At 40.7% G+C, this 19,971-nt stretch overlaps 1 protein-coding gene, 1 non-coding gene and 1 pseudogene across 3 annotated transcripts in view; 1 reads left to right on the top strand and 2 right to left on the bottom strand.

Moving 5' to 3' along the window:
* EPB41L4A (erythrocyte membrane protein band 4.1 like 4A) overlaps nucleotides 1–17,308 on the top strand; it is a 242,192-nt gene extending 224,884 nt beyond the window's left edge. The window contains exons 20-24 of the mRNA XM_028102759.2: nucleotides 8,633–8,680; nucleotides 9,279–9,347; nucleotides 10,396–10,506; nucleotides 11,772–11,853; nucleotides 15,168–17,308. Of these exons, the coding sequence (XP_027958560.1) occupies nucleotides 8,633–8,680; nucleotides 9,279–9,347; nucleotides 10,396–10,506; nucleotides 11,772–11,853; nucleotides 15,168–15,296 (439 nt within the window). The 3' untranslated portion in view covers nucleotides 15,297–17,308. The remainder of the gene's footprint in view (nucleotides 1–8,632; nucleotides 8,681–9,278; nucleotides 9,348–10,395; nucleotides 10,507–11,771; nucleotides 11,854–15,167) is intronic.
* LOC114208681 (uncharacterized) lies at nucleotides 15,721–19,540 on the bottom strand (annotated as a pseudogene). Its single transcript, XR_015768150.1, has 4 exons — nucleotides 19,182–19,540; nucleotides 18,738–19,002; nucleotides 18,216–18,283; nucleotides 15,721–17,833 (listed from the first exon to the last, which is right to left on the bottom strand). The product of XR_015768150.1 is annotated as an uncharacterized LOC114208681 (transcript).
* On the bottom strand, nucleotides 18,375–18,508 carry LOC114208768 (small nucleolar RNA SNORA13). Its single transcript, XR_003609133.1, has one exon. It is a non-coding gene; the product is annotated as a small nucleolar RNA SNORA13 (small nucleolar RNA).
* Nucleotides 19,541–19,971: the final 431 nt, after the last annotated feature.

Genomic DNA, 19,971 nt, shown 5'->3' with positions numbered 1-19,971 from the left:
AGATGTGTCCATATCTTAGTCTCCAAGACTTGTAAATATGTTAGATGGCAAAGGGGAATTAAGGTTGCAGGTGGAATTAAGATGGTTAATCAGTTGACCTTCTGCCAGAGATCTTCTCCTGAGTTACTCAAGTGGGCTCAAAGTAATCCCAGGGTAAGAACCAAAAGTGGAAAAAAGGATAGGAGAAGTAGTGAGAATGATTCAGTTTGAGAAGAATTCAATCTCTGTTGCTGGCTTTGAAGATGAAGGAAGGGGCCATGAGCTAAAGAATGGGGGCAGCCTCTAAAGTTGGAAGAGGTAAGGAAGTGGATTTTCGCCTAGAGCCTCCAAAAAAGAATGTAGCTCGTCAACACCTCGATTTTAGTCCAGTTAGACCTCGGTCAGATTTCTGATCTACAGAGTTTTATGATAAGAAATTTGTGCTGTTTTAAGCCACTAAATTTGTCAGTGGCTACAGCAGCAATAGAAAATGAATACAGTTAGCCAGTTATTTACTATTATCAGTGTGTTCTGTTTCTTCCTCTAGATCTGACATTCTATTCTTCCTTTAGCATGTCTTAATAGTACCAGTCTGCAGATGATACATTCGCTCAGTTTTATGTGAAAATGTCTTTATTTTAACCCTTATTTGTAACATAGTTTCACTAGCTATAGGATTCCAAGTTGATGGGTTTTTCTTTCCCACTTAAAAGAGATGGTTCAGTTGTAGTCTGGTTTCCATTATTTCTGATAGGTCAGTCTTCATTCCATGGGCACTGTATGGACTTTGTCTTTTTTTCCCCACTAGCTACTTTTATGATTTTTCCATTATTTTTAGTTTTTATCTGTTTGACTGTGGTATAGTTAAATGTGGTTTTCTTTGTATTTATCATTTATATTTTTGTAATTTGATGTTTTTTTCACCAAGTTTCAGAGATTTTTTTGGCCATTATTTTTCAGATTCTTTTTTTCTGACCCATTCAGTCTTCCTCTTTTCTTGGGCATCCAATTGTATATATGCTAGACCATTTAGTATTGTCACACAAGCAAACAAGGTTCTGTTCATTTTTAAAATCTTTTTGCTCCCTTTTAAATTTTGATCATTTCTGTTGACTTGTTTTCACCCTCATCAATCTTTCCTCCCTGTGTTATCCAATCTTCTCTTAAAGCCACTCTAAACTTTATACTTTCCTATTCTAGAATTTCAGTTTTGTTCTTTTTATCCTTTTCATTTCTTTGTTGAGATTTCCCATCTGTTAATTTATTATGTCCATATTTTCCTTTAAATTGTTATACACATTTGTACAAGATGTTTTTAAAGCCCTTGGTGAATTCGCATGTCTCTGTCTTTCAAAATCTGTTTCTATTGACTGCTTTTATTATTTCTTAGATTATGATTATATTTTCTTATCTCTCTACATATATAGTAATTTTTTATTGTATGCTGAAAATTTTAGATAATATCTGGAGGAGGTTTGGATTGTGCTGTCTTTGAAGAGTCAAATTTTGTTCTGGCAGCCAGCTAAATTGTTGGCTATACCTTTTTTTTTTTTTTTAAGAGATTTTATTTATTTTAGAGAGAGAGAGTGCACACTCATGAGTGTGCACACGAGTGGGGGGAGGGGCAGAGGGACAAGGAGACTCCACACTGAGCTGAGCCCAAGGTGGCAGGATCACGACCTGAGCCTAAATCAAGTCGGGCCGCTTAATGGACTGAGCTACCCAGGTGCCCCAGTTGTTGGCTACTCTTGATCTTACTTTTTATGCTTGGTTTTATGCTTTGATAGGGTGGGACTTTTTAGACTTGGTCATTAGCTTAGGAGGTGTTTTTTTACTTTAGGCTTGGTCCTTATTCCTAAAGCCTGGCCTTTCTGGTGTCTTAATTGAATGTACACTGTGCTCAGCATGGCTTCTCCACAGTGACTGCATTGGAAATCTGTCTCCTACCACTTCCCACTCTCTGGTGTCTCCATTCAGCTCTAAGCCTTGCAGCAGCTGCCCTCTGTTAGAACTCACATAGTCTTACCGTGCTTATGTAGAGATTATGTGCAGTGAATATACTCAGCCAACCTTAAGGAAAACCCCATACAGACTTCTGGAGTCCCCTTTTATATTTTATTCTGCACTGTAAATTCCATCCTTATCGATAGCCTTACATTCTGATCTCTGCCTCCCTAGCCCCATGAGACTGTAGCTGCTTGAGCTCCACTTTCCCTTTACTGCATTGGGAAGTTACCCCCAGGCAGAACACTGAAGGGGGGTGGTGGAGGGAGTGGGGGGGTTGGGGGGGTGAGAGGGTGGGCTTGCCTTGTGCTTCACTATCACGGGCTTATTTTGTCTGTTGCCCAGTGTCTGAAAAACAGTTGCTTGGTATATTTTGTTTTATGGATCTTGAGGAGGGAAGGGTTCATTTGATACCACTTACTGAATTGTGATCACAAGCAGAAGTTCAGGAATACTCTTTTAAGGTGGAGAAATATTTTTTTTCTCTCGAGCTCATGACCTTAAGATCAAGACCTGAGCTAAGATCAAGAGTTACACGCTTAACTGACTAAGCCACCCAGGTGCCCTGGTAGAGAAATACCTTTAAATTGGGTATTGCTTTTATTAGATCAGTTGGAATCAGGAAATAATGATACTTTAAACTTAAAATCTTATTTAAACTTTACTTTTAATCTTAACTACATGATAAAAATAGCAGATCAGGTAGAGGATTATCTCAAAAAAATGCAGTTGTATGAGAGAGCCCCATTAAGAGTTTGATGTTCTGGAATTTAGTTTTAAAGCAAACATAAAAAAGATTTAGCAAAGGGCGCCTGGGTGGCTCAGATGGTTTAAGCGTCTGCCTTCGGCTCAGGTCATGATCCCAGGGTCCTGGGATCGAGTCCCGCATGGGGCTCCCTGCTCCTTGGGAGCCTGCTTCTCCCTCTGCTTCTCTCTCTCTCTCTCTGCCCCCATCTCTCTCTCTCCTCCTCTGTCTCTCATGAATAAATAAATAAAATCTTTAAAAAAAGAAAAGATTTAGCAAATATTTGGGGTGACTTTGTAACTGAACTTGTTTGATTAACAATATAGCTGATAGGGCCAAAGTGCAGTTAAAAAAATGACAAGTGAAGGGAAAAAAATCTATTTGAAGAAGTTCCTTCAGAAGTTGCTCTGCCTCCTTGGTAAAAAGCAGATTGAGAAAGAAGACCTTCCCAACAGGAAGACCCATTGGGAAACTTCTGTGGTGGACTAGTGTGAGAGATGGTTTTAGCTCAGAAGATGGTGGTGGTAGAAATGAAGAGAAGTGAATGGAAAGACATTTTGGAAGTAGTGGTGATGGATTGGAGTGTTAGAGGTATTTTGGATGAATTTTCACTTTGGGGCTGTTGGATGGAGTGCGTAGTCATGAGGTTTTACTGAGGTTGGGTGAGATGAGCTGGAGATGTGTGGGGAGAGAGTATCAAGATTTTTTTGTTTTGTTAGGTTTGAGAAACCAAGTGGGCAGTCAAATGGAAATGTCAAGTAGGCAACTAGATAAAACTGTTAAAACTCTGCACGATGATGGAATACCTTATTTGGACACACTGGGCCCCTCTTATTTCAGCTATGACATTACAAATCTGAGGTTTGTTGACAACTAAGGAAGTTGTCTGCTGGGTGCTGTTGTCAGACCTCTGTTGACACTCTGGGCCTCCCCGGTGTTAGTTTACTGCCTAATCTCCATGAACTCCCAGTGTCATCTCTACCAACAGATAATACCATTCTCACAGAATTTTGCTGAAAATTCAGGTCATACTTGAATTCAGGTACCTGTGACATCATACTTGCAATTGCAGTTACTAAATTCTCCAGATCTTGGTTAATCTGTGAGGTATTGATTTTTTTTTTTCCTTGAGATGAGGAGGAAGGGAGATATAAAGAGAGTAGGGTGGGGCCAACTCACATGAAGATTAGAATTTGGTTCTATGCAAATTTAGGAGCCACTACTGCTTTTTTAAAAAATGGAAACATGGCTAGAGCAGCATCTGAGAAAGTAATTAAAATTGTTCTTCACATATACTTATATTTGGCATTTCAGATACACAGTAAACCACTTACCTCTCAATTACTCCCATATTCTTGAATTCCTACTGCACTGTCTAGTAAGAAATTGTCATACGGAGGTGTATCCACTGGGGGTTTAGAATGCTATGATACATCATTCACACACGCTTCATTCATTTTATTTTTTTTAAATTCCCAGTGAAAAGCTAAAAAGCTGTATTTATTATAAATACCAGAGACATACAATAGTATGAAATACAAAACCCCTCTCTCCTAAAACACGTTAAACTATAATGAGATTGGATCTCATCTAGGAAGTCATTGAGAAGTACAGTTCTTTCTAGTACATTTTGCAGCTGCATTGCTGTGACATTCTTGTTTACTTATCATTAGAAAACTTTGATGAAACTTCTTTTCTCTATGAGTAAACCTTTACTTATTGGGATATTTGGAAGAGGCATTGAAGCCAAAACAATAGTTCTCACAGGTTCCACTTGTGTGGGTGAGAAGGCTCAGGCTCCCTCTGGTGGTGATAATGACTCACTATTTTTATTGAAAAATGATGATGCCAGAATGAGATTGTCAGGATGAAGTGATGTTGCCAGTTAAACACCAAACAGAAGTCTGATGCCTTATAGATTGAGCATGTAGGTTTTGGAAGTGACTCCTGAATAATCTTCAGCAGCTAGGTTGCTGGGCTCTGTGGCTTCCTAATCCTTCTTTAATTCTGACATGGGAAGGGAGGAAAAAGGGAAGGAGGGGAAGATTAAGCTATCTCTTAATCATATCTGTTCTGACTGCTTAGGAATATGATGAGGAACATATTTGTCAAGGGCTTTGAATTTTTAAAATAAAGATGTTTTATAAACTTAGAGTATTCTTAGTAACATATTTTCAACTCTAAATTTCCTTTTAAAGCAGTGTTCAGTAGTAAAATCATAAAAATAGTAAGCCAAATGCTACCACATTTATTATATTTTTTAGTATAATATAGTATACAAAATATAATATATTGTACACTATAGTATAATATATAATGTTTTCTAGCTAATATAATTGGAAGGTTAGGGGGATATAGAAGACCACGCATTGATGGGGTTTAAACCCTTTGTGCAGTTGCCTGGATGGCTCAGTTGGTTAAGTGTCTGACTCTTGGTTTCAGCTCAGGTCGTGATCTCATGGGTCATGGGATTGAGCCCCACATGAGGCTCCACACTCAGTGGGGAGTCTGCCTGAAAGATTCTCTCCCTCTACCCCTCCCACCACTTGTGTGCTCTTTCTCTAAAATAAATAAACCTTTTTTTTTTTTTAATATACCCTTTGTAGATTTATGAAGTAGTATTCTTATTTTAGGGTTTTGGAAGAAAGGAAGATGATGATTCTAAATGATACCTCATCAAACAAATTTCTCTTAAAAATGAATATTTAAATTGGACTATTAGTATAAAGTGTGGATGAGGGATGTTTTTTTTTTTGAGAAATACTGGACTAATATTGGACTTAATGTGCATTTTTTATAGAAATAGAACATTTCCTTAGGAACTTATTTGGAGAGTTCAAGTTAAACATCTGCACAATTAAGGGCCTTTTAATTAAGAAAAATGGTTGTCGGAATCCCACAGCTTTCTAAATCTACAAAATGATGTTGAGCTGCAGATCCTGAATTCATCCTAAATTATTGATTAAATGTATGCAGATGTAAGCCTAAAAATAATACATTCCTCATTAGCATGTTGCCTGTGTTTACATCTGTTAAATCACAGGTGGTCTAGGAATTGGAGAAAATTAGGGTTTTTTTTATTTCTTTAGCTTTGGAACTTCTCCCTGCCCTAAAGCTGCTTGAGACCACTGGCCATTTCAGAACTCAGTTTCCTTAAACGTATGACTATTATAGATGCTATAGAACTGAAACACATAGGCTAAACTTCTGAATCTTTTAGGATCTTTATTTATGGCTGGACAGACTAATGTTCCCATTTGGGTTAAGATAACATTTCTGCTAATTCTTACAAGATGGGACTGAAAGGCATAGCCTGTGGAATTGCAACAATACTAATTTTTTAAAACATGAAAATACATCTATGGTTTTTTTTTTTTTTTCTAATAACTAAGGTTAGAAATTCTCTTGGCTAAAAATAAATCAGAAAAGGTAAGTTAAGTATAAATAAGAAAATAAGGTTACCTGCAATTCCAACACTCAGAAATATCCAGTATTACCAAGTTTTTTGTATATTGTTCACATTCACCATCTCTCATCACTAGCCTGGGGTGGTGGTCAGGGGGGGCCCCCTCATTGCTTTTTCTCATTCTCTCTGTCCTCTTCCTCAAAGCACTCAGTTTTGAATCTCATACCATCAGAATTACACCACTTTACTGTAGCTCATCAACTGCGCCCTGGGTTTCTTCCCTCTTTCTTTTAAGATTTGGTTCCTGCCTCGCTGTCATTCTTTCCAACACTGTTTCAGCATCCACATAATGGATCTCTGCAGTGACCTGGCCTCATAGCCCCTCCCCCCGACCATAGCCACTTTACTTTCAGGTCATACCTTTGACCAGTCATTTCCGATCTGGGGCAGTTCCGCCCTCCATGAGACATTTGCCAGTGTCTGGACACAATTTTTGCTTGTCACCCTGGGGAGGTATTAGTAGCATGGTGGGTAGAGAGCGTAGGTGCTACTAATCATCCTACGATGCACAGGACAGCGCTCAATAGCAAAGAATTATCTGACACCAAATGTCAGTAGTGCTGAGGTTGAGGAACCCAGGTCAACTCAAAGATAGCCACACTATCACATCTTTCAGAGATAAGAATGATTATCAATAGAACGGCCTCCCAACCTAGATATGATGTAATACTGTAGACTGTTGGGTGACCTTCTGTGAGAATCAGACGCTGGTGTATAGTTAAAACAGAACCATCTTTCCTCTGGGAATGGAATGAATAGCTTAGTGCTTTTTAGCATCTTCTTAGCATCTTAGCATCTTCTCTGACAGTATCACTTAGTGGGTTAACATATTGTCTAGTGAATCACACCAGCCAAATGTAGGAAAGGCAGATTTCTTACAGAAAATCCTTCCAAAGAAGCATTTCTTTCTTTCTTTCTTTCTTTTTTTAAAATATCCCTTTTTTTTTTTAAAGATTTTATTTAGTTATTTGACAGAGAGAGACACAGCGAGAGAGGGAACACAAGCAGGGGGAGTGGAAGAGGGAGAAGCAGGCTTCCGTGGAGCGGGGAGCCCGATGTGGGAACCGATCCCAGGACCCTGGAATCATGATCTGAGCTGAAGGCAGATGCCCAGCTGTCTGAGGCACCCAGGAGCCCCAAAGAAGCATTTCTTAAGATTTTTTTAAGCGTATAATTTTATTATATAACAACATCAACATTTAACAATAATCACCTTTTATATGTTTGAGACCAAGGCTTCATCCTCTCCCCTTATCTTCTGTGTTTTGATTCCTTTTGCATTGATTAAAAGACCTTTACAGGTTTTTTTTCCCCCACAAAGGAAAAAAAAAAGACCACTTAGTCAATTTAATTGCTAGAAAGTAGCTTATTGTATTCTGTGGACTCAGAAAGCCCTACCAGAATGCCTCAGTGGTGCCTCATTAACTGAGAAAAATGAAAACAATGGTAATATCATCTGTAGAAAGTGATATCGAGCCCAGAATGTTCATACAGATTATGAATGTAAAATTCCACAGGACAGAGTATTGCAGTGGCTTTGCAAACCTCCAGGCCTTTTAATTGTTAGGGTTTGGGTCCTTTCTTTGGGGCCTTTATTAGGCCTTGGTTCTGTTGAAAGGATGAATGAAAGCTTATCATTTTCTCACTAGGAAAAAACGTCGTTCTGTGCAACAATTGCAGTGATAATAGATTTCTAGTATTCATTGCTATTACTGGGAGGGTGAACACAGGAATGCTGACTTCCAATTTCTCATTCTAGGAAACTAAAAGTAGTGGTATAATTTCTACTCGAGTAGCTTTCAGAGAAGAGATTTGTGGGGTATGTAGATGGGGATGGAGAAGGGCATATAGAGGGTGACAGTACGAGTCACACACAGGTTCCAGCATTTCTGGGCCCATGCTTTGACCCAGAAACACAGTGTCAGATGTAATATGAAAGATGGGTCACTAGCACAGTCTGCCAGGTCTGAGCTGTCCCACCATTTCCTTTTCCCTGTGGTTGCTGCTTCTAGTAGGTAATCATAGATCATGTTGGGAATCATTCGTATTAATAGAATCAGGATGAGTTCTTTGCCTTTACTTAGAAATAGCCAGAAGGACCAGAAACAGAAGCCCTGAATCCTCTTCATTGTAAAATCACCACTGGAGGGTGTGTGGATTTGCTCCTAAACTTCTAAGCTCTATTCGTCACATAAAACCTGCCTGGTTGTGGCTGGTTGTTCTGTGATTTTCTTCAGTAGTGCTAGCAGATAAATTATCCGGTGTCTCTATACTATTCCACATTGGCTTTCCCTGCCCAGTCTTTTCTTGTCTGGTCCCAGCTGGCAAGTAAGAACTTCAAGGTCTGAAAACTAGGAATGTTGCTCTGCTAAAGTTAGCTGTGAGATTGTTAGATGAAACAGGTTTGTAGATGTGAGTCTTGTGTTTTCTCTTCATAGGAGGAGCCCTGATATCCAAGCAAAAGAAGAGTTATGGAAGCATATTCAGTAAGTACTGCTTTTTCTCTTATTATTGTTCCAAAACCCGTGTAGTGTTAAGGCATTTACGAGGAAGACCACTGGTCACCAAGAGGCAGCCTCTGGCTGAAGCCTGTCCCATGGTCTACTTTGCTATCATTGTGTGGAACACTGCCCTCCCATGGTGGTGCCTTCTCAGGCCAGCAGCCCCTCTACAGGTAGTCCTCCCTTTAGACCAGTTAGCCTTACCTGTAAATGGGCCTCAGACTGGCCAATAGTTTACAAGTAAATACCAAGGAAAACAGATTCAGAAGGAAAAAAGATGCCTACTACAGGGGAGAGAAGCCGATTTTTTGTAGGGAGATAACGGGTGGAGAGTCCTCTACATTCTGGATATAGAAAAACTGGAAAAAAAGAGCTACAGAAAAGGGTTTTTTTTTTCCCCCCTGTTTTTGCTTGAATACATTCTAGTTTTTTAATCTTTGTTCCTGGCTTATGTTTCTCTTAGTTTTACTAACATTGTGTTTTGGGACACGATTAGGAAGGGAAAACCCATCTGCCGATTGTGAAAGGTATTAGTATTCATATCAGCATCATAACTTTAATTTTCTTGCACATTCCCTTCTAGAAAGGAACTTGTGGATCCTTCTGGATTGTCTGAAGAACAATTAAAAGAGATTCCATATACTAAAATAGAGTGCGTATGTCTTTGAAAATCTTTTCACAAAAGTTTTACTAATACTTATTAGTAAATAATCCATTCTTACTCTTCATTGGTGTTCCATGAAGTGCTTTAATTTGTTTTTGAGTTTCAACTAAAATTGCAACTTTAGGGAAAGAGGTAGAAAAGGGTGTGTTAAAGCTGTTACTCTGTCCTACAGTCACTGTCATCTCCTGTTAACTGCCTGTTTGTATGTGGTAGCTACAAGGGGGCTTTTGATGATTAATGTCAGTTTTAAAATAAAAATTCCTTTTTTGAGATATTCACTGATTGGTAACAATGTTTCTTCTTATTCATTACTTTAATGCCCAGAGAATTATGTTGGCCACAAATCCTGTCATATAAGCCCAATGCAATCCCTGTCATAGAACTAGCACATGGAACATGCTTCATGGAAGCATAACAGGACTCCCTAATCATCGTTCAGTATAGGATGCAGCGTAAGACGATCTATTTACTCTGTTTTCTGTCCTGCTATAATTAGTTAAGAGAAAGTGGGATTCTACTTCATTGCTTTATGTCCCTCTGTAACCCCTGCTCGCTTCCCACTCTGGTCAAACAGCAGGTTTGTACACACTCTCCCCAACTCCCATTCCTACCTCTCCTTATCTTTGGGCCAAAGATTGAATTCTTAATGATGGGCTAATTAGTAGTTAGGACAAGGACCAACTTTTTCTGGTAGGAATGCCATTTTGTCTGTATTGTAGGGTTTTTTTTTACACACTTTTGGAAAAAATTCAACTGGGAATAGTTTCATTAAAAATTTTTTCATTTAGAGAATATATATATATACCCCCACATACATACAAATACTAGAGTGTCATTTTCATGTTTGGTCAAAGGAGAAGTGTTCTGTTGTTAGCTTGTGAAATTTAAGCCACTTAGGCTTTACAGGCTCAGAGGAACCAAGTTCTTTTTAAACTCTTGAAGTCTTATTCTTCTGTGGTTTCCACCTTAACGGAAAATTCCAAATTATCCTGTTCTGACTTCTGGTTTGTTTCCACATTTTTGGTTGCTTGTTCAGGACTCAAGGTGACCCAATCCGCATCAGGCATTCCCATTCGCCGCGAAGTTACCGCCAGTATCGCCGGTCCCAGTGTTCAGATGGAGAGCGATCTGTTCTCTCGGAGGTGAAGTAAGTAGGCAAGCTTGAGTACATCATCCCCTACATGGTTCCAGGTCCAGAACAGCACAGTATAATGGGATTTTCTGCAATGATGGAAATGTTCTGTATCTGTGGCTATTATTTGAAAGGTGGCTAGTGTGACAAAGAAACTGAAAATTTAATATTATTATTTTTAATTAATTTAAATTTAAATAGCCCTGTATGGCAATGGTAACCGTATTGGATGGCACAGAGCTAGACTATACTTAGGCTAAATCATGACACCTCCAAGCTATGTACTGAAACTTTTATTTATTTTTAAGATTTTTATTTATTCATTTGACAGGGATAGAGAGAGAGAGAGCATGCCAGAGAGCACAAGTCGGGGCATATGGCAGAGGGAGAGGGAGAAGCAGGCTTCCCAGTGAGCAGGGAGCCCGAAGTGGGGCTTGATCCAGGACCCTTGGATCCTGCCCTGAGCCAAAGCAGACACTTAACCGACTGAGCCACCCAGGTGCCCCTGCACTGAAACTTTTAGAAGAAGAAGATGTATGAACTATTCTGTTATGAATAATGCATCCTTATTTGAGAGAAGTGGCATAAGTTTCTTTCTGATCTGAGGACATTTTCTTTTACTACAGCAAATATGTGTTGCAGTCATTTCTTTGTATTTAGTTTTTCTTTTGAGGAAAGTGACCATATCTCACACTATGGTCACAATAGGTGCTATATTTTAAATGAATATGCTAACGAAATAATTATGCATCATGTACTTGGTATTGCTGGGTAGGAATGTTAATCATTGAACTCTGAATTAAGGCTCAAAATTTTAAATTGGGAGATAGACTAACAATAAATTTGGAGATAGACTAACCCAGCAGAGAGAGGTATAGGCCAGGTTTTGTTTATTTTTTGTTTCGTTTGTAAAATGTAGAGCCTGGCTATTTATAGCCTCATAGGTTTATAGAAAAAGAATAAATGGCCAATAAATGCTTCTCTGGACACAAATCAAAAAGCCATTTATACATGTCACAGTAACAAAAGCACATGGGAACCACACCTGTTTTATTCTTGGTTCTCCTATGTATTTCTTGTGATTTTGAACAAGTTACCTAACCTGCTCAACTTAATTCAAAAACATTTATTAAACACCTCTCTGTGTAAAGCACTGTATAGGCACTGTAAGGAATATGAAGGTATATAAAACATGCTTTCTATCCTGTAATCCTCTTCCAGCGCAAGCTGTGATTCTAGGTACTGTTTCAATCCTTAATTCTAAAACAAATTCTCTGCAGTTCAAAAACGGATCTGGTACCTCCACTTCCTGTGACCCGTTCTTCAGATGCTCAGGGTTCTGGTGGCTCCACGGTTCATCAGGTTGGTAATGAAGTTTTAAGGTGTTGGTACTGATGACAATTTTTCAGAAGTACTTTTCTGAAAGGTCTTTTGGGGGAAATAGAGCAATGAATCTCTAACTTCACTCTGAGATTCTGTAATTTTAAAAGAAGGTATACAGAGTGTGGAAGAAGGAAGGAGGGTTACATGATCAAGGCAAGGCACAACGTGGGTAGAGTTATGTTAGAAGTGAGAGCTAGAGCTAGTGCAAGGTCTCAAGTGATCTGATGCTTGGAGCAAAGCCAAGGATAACAGAGATGATAAGATTGTTTGGAACCAGAATGAAGAAACAATGGTTTCACTAATTAAAAAAAAAAATTCTTTTAGATATTTTTTGAGCCAGAGAAGCAAGGAGAAAGTGATAGACTCACAGCAGGGCAGATGTTCTATTGTTAACTAATGGCAGACAGAATTACTCAAGTCCTATTTTATTTCTGTCTTCTCCATCAAAGAGAATTACTTTTGTTCTGGAAATGTTTAAAAAAATGTGGTTAAAAGGGAATTCAAGGACATAGTAGAGCATCTAGCTGCCTTAACAAAATCAATTTAATACTCAGCTGAATTAGATATATCAGGAGAGCACTGTCACAAACATATTGCAGCAAGGTGTTTAACACCATCTCTCATGGTAAATAAGAGGAAATAGTAGGTTGTGTAAGATCATTGGATGGATTTATATCTGGTTAAACCTTCACTCTAAGAACAAAGTTGATGTTTATAATGGATCAATGTCAGCCCACTGTTCGCAGTGTGTGGTTTTCAGTTTTTAGATCCTGGATCCCTGTGGAAAGCAGTTATAACTGCTGTTTCTGTCCCATAAAAATGCATGTAAGCACATACATAGTTTTGTATGTAAATTCAGGGAGTTTATGGACAACTTAAGAAAACGGACTCCAGCGTTACTTGTCATATGCTGCCCTTTGTTTCTCCTGATACATTTTTGTCATTGACTTGAGTAGGGACAGAGAAGCCTATGCTGATTTAACTTAGGCTCCCTGGGAAGAGATTCTGAGATTGAGGTTTACAAGGAGGAAGTTTATTAGAAAACACTCTTAGGATCAACACTTGGGAAGTGAAAGGCAAGAGTGGAAGTGTGTGGTGTACTCCCAATAAAGCATCAGCTAATTCCACAGGGAGCTCTAGAGCTGAGATGGTCCATCCAATCCCTCCCACCTGGACACAAAGCTCTTGGGCCTTTACACACTCAAATTCACCATGGAGCAAGTCACTTGATAAGGGGTGCCCTGGGGGAGTTTCTGGGGAAGGGCTGTTTTTGAGATGTAGGGCAGCCACCACTTCCAGCAGCTGGGGGAGTGAATGCCTCAGTCCAGAATGGAGATCAAGGTAGTTGATCCCAACTTCCACCAAAGTCTGCCTCATTTTTGATTAGATAGATCTGGGAGAGCTAACAGGTTGCCCAAACAATTTGTTTCAAGTCAATAGTTTTAAAAAATTTATATTCAAGATTAGTTTAGGCTTTGCGTTCAGATTGACCTGCATTTTTGTCTCCTTGTCTCCACATAGCACTTGTGTGACTTTGGACAAACCGTTTAACTTCTAAACTTTAATTTTTGTACAATGTAGGTAGTAACCCTGTTAAGGTTACTATGAGGATAAATAAGCATTATTTTTCAGAACTTTTTGAAGTTGGACTCAGTACAAATAAGAATCTTATCGTAGTTTTGCTTTTCCAACTACTCTAGACTCCCTAATCACCATCACTTAGGAATCTCCAACTTAGGCACATTGAGAGAATAGCTCTCACTTTGCTCTGTACAAGAACAACTCCCGTGCATCTTCTTACCAGTGGCACTGATTCTAAGCTTGTCTCTGTGACACCTTTGACTTTGAATTCAACAAACATCTAATGAGATGTAGAGTGACAGGCACTCGTTGGGTAGTCAACAGACTAGTCTACAGGCTAAATCTGGTCTGCCTGTTTTTGTACAGCCCAGGAGCTGATAATGGCTTTTCCATTTTTAAAGGGCTCTTTTAAAGGGCGGGGGGGGGGGGGGCAACATGTAACAACCACCAGATGTAGTCCACAGTCTGGCCCTTCACAGAAAAATGTTTGCTGACTCCTGGCCTAGACATCTAACACATAAAACAGGGAAAATTAAAAAAATTAGTAACCATTACAAAGAAACAAAGGGCTGAGTTAGCAAATCAACAGGTGACCTCACCTTACAGAGACGAGTGGTCAAAGAAAGCCATCTCAGAAACCGAAGTGTAAAGCTGAAACCTTGCAGGGGACGAGCCACCCATGTGCAGAGGGAAGAGCGTGGGAGAAAACAGTCTGTAAAGGGCCTGAGTGTTTGTTGAGCTGAAAGCCCTGTGTGGTCTTGGCCTGGTGGGGGTTGGGGCCGATAACACAGGGCTTTACACACCACAGTAGTAGTCTGGATTTTATTCTAAGTGCCAAAAAGAACCCATTGATCTGGCTGCCATGGGAAGAAAGGACTTGAGTGACACAGGGAAGCAGCAAAGCTGCATGTCCTAGTTCTGCCAGGGTGCCAGAGGTCTGGTAGTGGCTTGGCCTGCCTCCACCTCACCTCATCTCACCTCACCATGCAGAAGGCTGGTAAAAGTGGGATGGATGAGGGACTCTGATTCACTTTATTTCCTTAAGATAGCAGGCAGAGGGGACAGGGTTAATGGTAGACTAATTTACAAGGTAGTGGCTTGTTTTAGGTAACCTCCCTGCTCCTTTTCCAACTCCTGTATTAGCTTTCCATCCCCCTGCGCTGACACACTACAGGGTCCTTATGATTAAATCTTCCAACAGATTTCTCACTCTAAAATGATCCTGATTCAACCTTGGAGCTTAGTTTAGGAATAACTACACAGAAAAATGACACTTAATTGGCATGCTTGACTTTTTTTTTTTAAAGATTTTATTTATTTATTTGACAGAGACAGTGAGAGAGGGAACACAAGCAGGGGGAGTGGGAGAGGGAGAGGGAGAGGGAGAGCAGGCTTCCTGCTGAGCAGGGAGCCCGGTGCGGGGTTCAATCCCAGGACCCTGGGATCATGACCCAAGCTGAAGGCCGATCCTTACCGACTGAGCCACCCAGGCTCCCCGAGGACTAATTTTCATACATAAAGCATATTATGCATGTTACTATGATTTAACGTTAAAGATTTAAAGTCTTCATGTTATAACGAGTATTGAACTGCTTTTGATATTGTGAAGTTTAAATTTTGTGATTTGAGGTCTTGATTTCTGATGTATTAATAAAACTGATTTCACTGTTCTCTTCTCTGAATCTTATCTTTTGAATATTATTTTTTCCTAGAGAAGAAATGGATCTAAAGATAGCCTGATTGAAGAAAAATCTCAGACATCTACAAGCAATCTAGCTGGAAAACACACGGCAAAAACAGTCAAAACTGTCCAAGCTTCACGCCTCAAGATAGAGACTTGACAATGCCCGGGAAGAGGGGCCTGGGATTGGGGGTGGAAGGGGGTGTGCCACCTGTACTTTCAAACTGTGAATTGTAATTATTCAAGTATCTTGGACCTGCAAGTGTTTCTTCGAAAAAAAAAAAAAATCAAACCTTTTGCGTCTTTTGAAGGTTTAACAGCATTATTTGTGCTTAAGGGCCCTTTTTTTTTTGGTAACTGGAATAGTCTTGTGAAAACTCATTCACTTGATGCCCTATTTTCCTTCCTGGAAACTCCAAGTATCTTGTGTCCACGACCAAGACCAGATGCTTCCAATCAAAGCTCTGGAACCCTGGTGTGCAGCTGCCTAGCTGTGCAATAGCACACCAAGTGGATGAAAAGGTCCTTCCCAACTCGAGGTGGCTCTCAGCCTGTGCACAGATGTATGAAGACTGACACATCACTTTCAGACTGCAGATGGTTTTTATTTCATATAAATATGTTCTTTGTAATACTGTATTTTGTGGTATTAAGTTCCACTGGTTATTTACAAATGTAAAAAGCTTTTAAGTGTTGCTTTTAATTTCTACTGTCCTTGTGTTTTCAGAAAACAGACTGCGTGGATTTCAGTTGACCTCAGCTTATAAATTCACGACCCTCAACCACAAATGGTCCCTCCATCCTGCCTAGCTACCTAATTCCCCCAAAGACTAATTCATTTGAGGGTGACTATCACGGGGAAAATAGAAATACTCATGCAGGACATTTCACCACCTCCCTCCCACAAATTTCTCCAGAGCTGCCACCAACACTAGTCTGTCCCTGCACCTGTGCTTTGGAGCCCAATCTCCTTCAGCCTTATCCCTATCAACTTACTCCTCTCAGCTAGACCCTTGTGACTTCGTTTTAAACTGTTAACTCTCCCACCAAAAAAAAAAGCCAACTAACTTTCACAACCACAAATCCCTCCCCAGTTATCTTTCTCTCTTCAAGTTTCTTGAAAGGGTTATCTGTAGCCTGTGTCCTCAACCCATCTCCTAATCCTGACTTTAAACCAAGACTCTCCCCCACTGCTCCACTACAGACGTCACTAAAACTGCTTTGTGTACCAAATCCCAAGGGTAACTTTTGGGCTGCCTTGCAACATTTTTAGTGCAGTATTCCATTGTTTTCTACATTTCTGACCATCCTTTACTGCTCTTCAGTAAGATGCTATTCTACCTCGCCAATTTCTCACTCAAAAGCTCAGTCCTCTCCCTCTAGGTGGATCTCGTTTATGCCCGTAGCCTTAAAGTATTCCTATAGCTTAGTCTATAGACCAGTGTTCTGCCAGAAGGCCACTTAAAAGATGTCTCAAAGGCAATCCCAATTCAACTAGTTTAAAATGCTGCTCTCTAGCAGGATTTAGGACCATTATGCTTGTGAAAGTGCAAGACTACACACCTACCAGTCGTTATAGACACCTCCCCTATTACCAAGTCCTGTGAGCTTTGCCCTCTACACCTAATCTCCACAGATTTTACCACCCCGGGCCATGGTGGTTGTCTCTGGCCTAGGCAACTGCAGTACTCTCCAGCTGGTCCAGCACAGCCTTTCTCAGACGGGTATTAACTACCCTAGGTTTCCCCTTGCGGTAAACAAAGCCGTAAATGATCTGGTCTCTTACCTGTTATTTAGGCTCGTTTTGTTATACTCGGGGCTCAGCTAACAGCCACCTTCAAGCCTCATTAAACACTCATTTATAAATCAGGACACTTCAGAGGGAAAGTAACTACAACTATCACAAATCTGGACCTTTTCTAGCCCAAGGCCTCTGCACATGCCATCCCCAACTTTGCCTTGCAAAAATGACACCTACCTTTAGGCTCAACCGCTTTCTCAGGTTTCTGTCTTAGTCAACTCATGCATGGGACTTGTCTCACAAAGTAAGTTTTATATTTGCGATGACATTTCTGCCATTCAACTCTGAGCTTCCAGAGGGAGGAACTGTTTTGCTCACCCTTGTGTTCCCACTTCCTAGTACATTAATGAAAAGTTCAATAAATTTTTTGAATGCTCAGACTATTTGTTCTTTCCTGAAAAGTGAAGGCAGAGGATGTGCTGACTGCCATCTAGTAAAAATAAAAATGCAGTGACAATGTAAAACACCTGTGACCTAGAAACCAGCTAGTCTAGTTCAGTTCATCATGCAGAAGGCACTGAAAGAAAGCACTTATTTCTCCTTGGGTGTAGCATAAACTTCTATCTCACAAGGCTATTCTTAACTGGTTGCACTGAATACTAATCTTAACTACTGAGATTTAACCATTTTGAAGTTGCTGGGGGAGGAAGGAGAAACCCTCCCTCCTTTCCCTTTGATCTTTCAGTGAAGAATGCTATTTGCCGGTACTTAATTACTTAATACACAAGCCTCCACGAAGCACAATATTTATTTGTCGCCCTACTGTTTTAAGTGTGTTTTTATAGACTGTCCAAAAGCAGTAATTTTAGTACCCCTCAGGCTCCTGGGAGTTTTAAATGATCCAAGCAACTCTTGTCAAGATTTCCTATGTTTTTGAATTCTTCATCAAGGACATCCTGAAAAACAAAATATTCAATTTGACAAGCAAATATTCACCTGTATCATCGCTTAATTAAACAATTCATACTCCTCTGAATTGCATTAAGTTATGCAGGTCTGGACTCAGCTTTAAATGTCCACATACAACATACCAGAGATTTGGCTAAGTGTTTGAAATTTAGATACTACACACAGAAACACGTTATCTTAAAATTTCAAAAATAAGCTAGGAACAGGCCACGCTATTTGCTGTTAACTTCACCTTGTTGACTACAGATGTTGCAGTACTAATACTAATTAAGTTAACACCGACGAGAAAAGGAACCCCAATCTAGAAAGATAAAATTTGCATTAGGAGTAACTGCTTTAGGACAGAACTACAAGGTAGCATCACCCTACCTTAGGTCACCTTTGTGCTCTCAGTGTTCAGCTGGCAGCAGTCTTTGCTTCAAGCATCCAGCTTTCACCTGCACAAAATTTAAAAACCGTTAAGAAAAACTACACACACCTCATGTTGGCAAACTCAAGAGCACAGGTGTAAACTAATGTAAAAGCATCAACTGTTACTTATGCAGCTCCTACACCAAAAATACCAAACTCAAGGGCAGGAAAGAGCTGCAAAGTGTTTAGTTTATGCCTTTTTTGACACCACATTCACTAGTTTCCAAAAGTGAACGGGCAACACAAAGGCTACAAGAAAAGCGCATAAGGATTGCTCTATCTATGGCACAAAGTTGCTGACCCCATAATGAACTGTTCTGTGGGTTAGAGCTGGAAAGGGATTAATTCCAGCTGTAGATTTTCCTTTACAATTCAAACCCCAAACTAGGTAACGAGAACTGCAATTTAAAATATTTTACGTGGTTAAAACTTTCAAGCTGCGAGGCAACTGGTTTTTCTTGCACTAACATGCAAACTCACCTGCAAAGTTGAGGACACTCTCGCCGAGTTCTGCGTCTTGAAACAATTATCAAGATCTAAACCTTAAACGGCAGTTTACTCCTACGCTGACTTGATCTTAACTGTGATGCCGTGAGGCCTTTCTCTTTCACACGAAAAAATTCCCTGCTTATATGAGTATCTCCCTGACACTCAGTCGATGACCAATAAAATCAAATGCACTCAAACCCATCCATTTCCCATTTCCTGGCGTGGGTACGCAGCCTGGGAGCCGCTTCGGAGCCTCCTACGGTCCACGGGCAACGTGGCCGAGGCCAGGCCGCTGCCCTCCGCCCTCCGCCCTCCACGGACTCAGGGCACGGGATCCTCGGGGCCGGCCCGGCTGCGAAAGGCGTCTCACCACCCTCAGGGCGACCGAGCGCCCCTGCCCGGCGCCCGGGCGCGTTAGGGGCCAAGAAACCGTGCACGCCGAGGTCCCCGCCATTCCGGAAGACGGAGAGCAGCTCCCCGGTAACCCGGCGCAGAAACAAGAAAGGCCTCAGGCTTCTCCCACAATGCTTTTCTACGACTGGAAGGACCCACTGTCCGGGGGGCGCGGGGAGGACGGACTGTACCACCGGCCGCCGCGCCCTCGCGAGACGCCGCCGTGTGGCGCGAGGGCGAAGTGCGCAGTGATTGGCCGTGGGGCGGGGCTCCAGGGGGAAAGAAGACAGAGGGGCGAGGGCTTGTGGTTTTCCCTTTGCATTGTGCGACGAGTCCCTTCGCCCAGGAAGGTTTTCTCCCGTGTGGATGTGCATCCACCCCGCGCCCAGTGTTGGGAGCATGTGGTCAGCGCTGAGCTGCGGGTGTAGCTCAGAGGACTTGAGACCTCGTGTTCTTCAGTCTCCGGCTGAGGAAGAGTAAGGTCCTTCATTCAAAGACTAGATTTGTAGGGTACTTACTAGCTTCAGGCTCTGACCTCAGTGCCTGGGAATCAGGTGTGAATGAGCCCGACAGGCGTCCTGGCTTACGTTCTAGTTGGGCCAGAAAGGCACTAAACAGGTGATAGAAACAATGCGAACCACAAATTACATTTTCAGTGTTCGAACTGCCACAAAAAAGTAAAAAAGAACAAGTTAAATTAATTTCAGTAGTAACTTAACATGTAATCAATATAAAATCATTAATGATTAATGATATATATTAATGATATATTTTGCCTAAAAGTCCGGTGTATGTTTTATACTTCCAGCACATTTCAGTTCAGACTAGTCAC

The sequence above is a fragment of the Eumetopias jubatus genome, unplaced genomic scaffold (genome assembly GCF_037043125.1).
Source record: "Eumetopias jubatus isolate StellerSeaLion01/CBP00866 unplaced genomic scaffold, mEumJub1_p1.0 scaffold_5, whole genome shotgun sequence".
NCBI lineage: Eukaryota > Metazoa > Chordata > Mammalia > Carnivora > Otariidae > Eumetopias > Eumetopias jubatus.
This window is presented reverse-complemented; position numbering and strand designations above follow the sequence as displayed.